Source organism: Atta colombica, unplaced genomic scaffold, assembly GCF_001594045.1.
Source record: "Atta colombica isolate Treedump-2 unplaced genomic scaffold, Acol1.0 scaffold160, whole genome shotgun sequence".
Taxonomy (NCBI): domain Eukaryota; kingdom Metazoa; phylum Arthropoda; class Insecta; order Hymenoptera; family Formicidae; genus Atta; species Atta colombica.
In genome coordinates, this window is record NW_017259251.1 from 274972 (window position 1) to 278683 (window position 3712).

The following is a 3712-nucleotide window of genomic DNA, read 5'->3' on the forward strand; positions in this document are numbered from 1 at the left end:
TATTGTTGATCCAGATAGAAGATTCGATGCAATCAGAATAATCTAATAACTGTAATTCAATGTATTAATATCGCAAATGATACATGAAAAACAACATATCGAAACTGTTTCTCAAATGTCAAATTCTTGTTTTTTTTCGTGTATAAAATTGTCGCGTTATAGTTTTGCGAAAAGTCGTCACGTGATGTTTTTTGTCGCTGAAACAGCCAGCTATTTTTATAATTTTCAAGATACAGAATCGATCTCAAGCACCTTGAGCGAATTTACTAGAATGCTGATTATTTCATTGGTCAACATCGAGTAAATGTGCTCACTTTTGTAATTTTTACCTTGTGAAGATACAGAATCAACCTCCTCGTGAAAATGCACTTTAAGAGTTAAGACATAAGATCGGAAAGACGCCATTACCGGGTGACCGGAAACAGTACAATTCTATCATGGTTGACTGATTGATAGTCCGATTTCGTGTTCACGCCTTCTACATTATGAAATTAATAGCGTTTTCAGCCCGATCGAGTTTGCACTAATCTGGATTGAAGTAATAATGTTTCGTGCTCTCCTATTAAAGGAGAGCGTGTAACGTCAACCAATAGCGAAGCATTTTCTAACACAAATTGGTGCAAACCCGGCCGAAAACGCTATAAAGCTCTAAATACCAAAGTAGCGCATTCCTTTTGTAAGAAATTTATTAGATATATGCCCGTATTCATAGTCAGACTTTGTACTTAAATCTTTCTTAAATTTATCTTTAGATGCTCAGCAGCCAATGAAATAATTCGTAGAGTACTTAAAGATAAATTTAAGGAAGCCTTAAATATAAGGCCTGACTATAAATACGATATAACAACGAGTAATAGACACAACACAGATACCAACAGCATCAGGGCTGTGGCTCGTGGCAGAGTGAAAGTCTACCAACTCGGAAGAGAAAACAGACAAGATCGAGACGAGGAGTGCTCTGATATTTTTCTCTGTTGTCGTCAATTGTTTACATTTTTATCTAAGCCGAAATTCCTTCCTATTGGCTATTTCGACCGCCATTTCGATTTAGTTGTCTGTAGTCCAATAAACGCTTAGTATTATTAGTATAGGGTATGATTAGTAGGTCCAAAATGGAGGATCTATGCACTACTTTGATATCTAGAGCTTTATATGAAACAGTTGCTCACATCAATTTACAGATTTATTACCTAATCGAAAGTATCTGCAAATGGTGGCGTTTAAAAGGACTCGAAATCTGACCAATCAGAAGTCGATATTCCTTATAACTTTACTCCTTACTAGAGGACTCTACTAAATATGAGTGACGAGCGACACCATAAACATTTATCTTTATGCAAGAGCTGTGTTTTCCGGTTTATTCTGGGCTGCGTTTAAGATTGCGTTCCAAAATTCAACTCTGTTGACTCGAGTATCATTTTATTATTGGTCTAGTTTCCACCGAGGTTTTAATTCGGACCAGAATGTAAGAATCAACCAACTACAGTAGAGCATTCCCCTGTCGTTCAACTGTAACATGGGAATACTCGACTATATAGTTGATTGGTTCTTACATTTTGATCCGATTTAAACCCTCGATGGAGACTAGGCTATTATTGGTCACCAAATGTTGAATAAAGATAAAAGATACTCGGAGTTGAAAATCAAGTTTTAAAACGCATCCCTAGGATGCATTTTCGCTATAATATACGTGACGTAACTTATAGCTTAGAGTTATCTGGGCGTAATTCCTGAACGCAGCTCTGAAGAATTCTGCTGAATGCAAACTATATTCATTATTTTCTTAGGCTTATTTACGATCTGCAGAAAGATTTCTACGCATTTTGGAAGTGTCTGGGAAACGACTAATTAAGTTTATCTTGTCAACGAGGACCAGGGCCATTAATTACAAAAGACAAGTCAGAATTTCTACGCATTTCGCTCTTGTCTTGGCCCGCTTGGCTGAAAATTCCATTATTTCGTCGACAATCGCTATTAGAAGAAAAAGAAGTTCTACGCACTTCTATAAAATTGCTAAAGTCATAAGAAAAATAAGAGGACTTATTTATGCACCTGTCCGTACGATTGTTATTCACTGTGGAACGATTCTTAATCTAAAATGGCAAAATCTGAAATGAATAATGAGGTGTGTGAGGAGATGTATCAAAATGAAATACATATCATCTGTTGACATTCATTTTTACTAAGGAGGTACAATATTTATACTATTGATTTTTATAATATTTTCAGTTCATCCTTCTACGACATGCAGTTCGTCAGGCACGAGTTTGCATAGTCAATAAGCTCATCAAGGAAGCTAAACTCTTACGGGATAGACATGGAAATGAAGCCCAAAAGGAGAAGTGTAAAAGAAAAGCTGACAAGCTGGTTGATGAGGTTTATGCACTGAAGACAATTAAAGACGACGATATTTCAAAATTTGCTCTCTTAGATGAGAGAAGTCCGACTAAAATATTACAAGATCAGGCATCAAGTAGTAGTGTTCGCATAATGGCAAGGGTGACGAATTATAAAACTCTGAATAAAAGACTGACACAGTTTAAGGAGAGATTCCCAGACTATAAACATTTAACAGAGAAGAAGAAGACTACAAAATTAAAAGACAAGAATACTGTGAAAACTAGGAAAGCTAAAGAAAATAATTCTCAGAATAAGAGTTCAAAGAAACAAAAAATTGTCGCTGACAAAAGCATTGAACAATCCCAACATGACTCCGAAGATGAGGAAGCATGTAAGAAGGAATTATCTGAAGTAAGGAGTAATTCGCGCAAGCGCAAAAAGACATTGGCTGAAGATTGTACATCCTTGGAAAAACAAAAATCACTAAAACTTGGAAAAGATAATACATCAGAAACTACATCAGTCACAGATAAACAATCAAGTGTAATTAAATCATCAAGCATTACAAAAGAAGCAAAGGTGAAGAGGTTCACTGAGCTGTTGGAGGAACAAAAAACTAATCAAGATGTCGCACAAATGTCTATCGAAAGCCAAGATTCCGCAGGTACCTCGACTGAACAAGTAAAGGTGGTTGATGATTTCTTCATGACGGCGGATGGTCAAAATTATCAAGGGAGCACTGCTTCGACGTCGTACACAAAATCTCACAGACATAATACACGAGCCAATAAATCTCTCCAATTGAATGATCGAGTTAAAAAGCAAAGTGCAAATCGCAAAAACGATACAAACTTAAATAAAAAACCTCTGGGCAAACAATTTTTTTCTATGAAATCCAAAAAAATGACACCCAACAAGATTAATAACAGGACAAATAATAGTAACACAAATAGAAATACGATTGTTAAAAAAGATGACAAAACCGATTTACATCCTTCTTGGATAGCTAAGAAAAAAGAGCAGGAAATCATGAGTCAAGGATTTCAAGGCAAAAAAATTGTATTTACGGATTAGTCGAAATAATTTACTGTATGGAACAAGGAATTTACTTAATCAAAAACCTTTTGTAAAGTGCTTTTCAAACTTGCGATACATTCATCATATTGTTTTAACAAAAATGTATACATATGTACATTTATCTTCAAGTGTAATACATTTATTTAATGTAAATAGCATCATATGTTGTATCTTCTTTCCTAAATAATTTGTATATTTTTATTCAATAAAATGCAATTACATCATACATTTTATTCGTACATAACATAGTCTTCTATATACAAAATATATCGTAAATATATATTGTAATATATAT

The 3712-nt window shown here is 34.6% G+C and overlaps 1 protein-coding gene across 1 annotated transcript; it reads left to right on the forward strand.

The window, feature by feature from the left end:
* The first annotated feature begins 1811 nt into the window (after positions 1-1811).
* Positions 1812-3437, forward strand: LOC108685809 (serum response factor-binding protein 1-like). Its single transcript, XM_018190780.1, has 2 exons — positions 1812-2125; positions 2230-3437. The coding sequence occupies exons 1-2, from the start codon at positions 2099-2101 to the stop codon at positions 3412-3414; spliced, it is 1212 nt and encodes a 403-aa protein (XP_018046269.1). The 5' UTR covers positions 1812-2098; the 3' UTR covers positions 3415-3437.
* Positions 3438-3712: the final 275 nt, after the last annotated feature.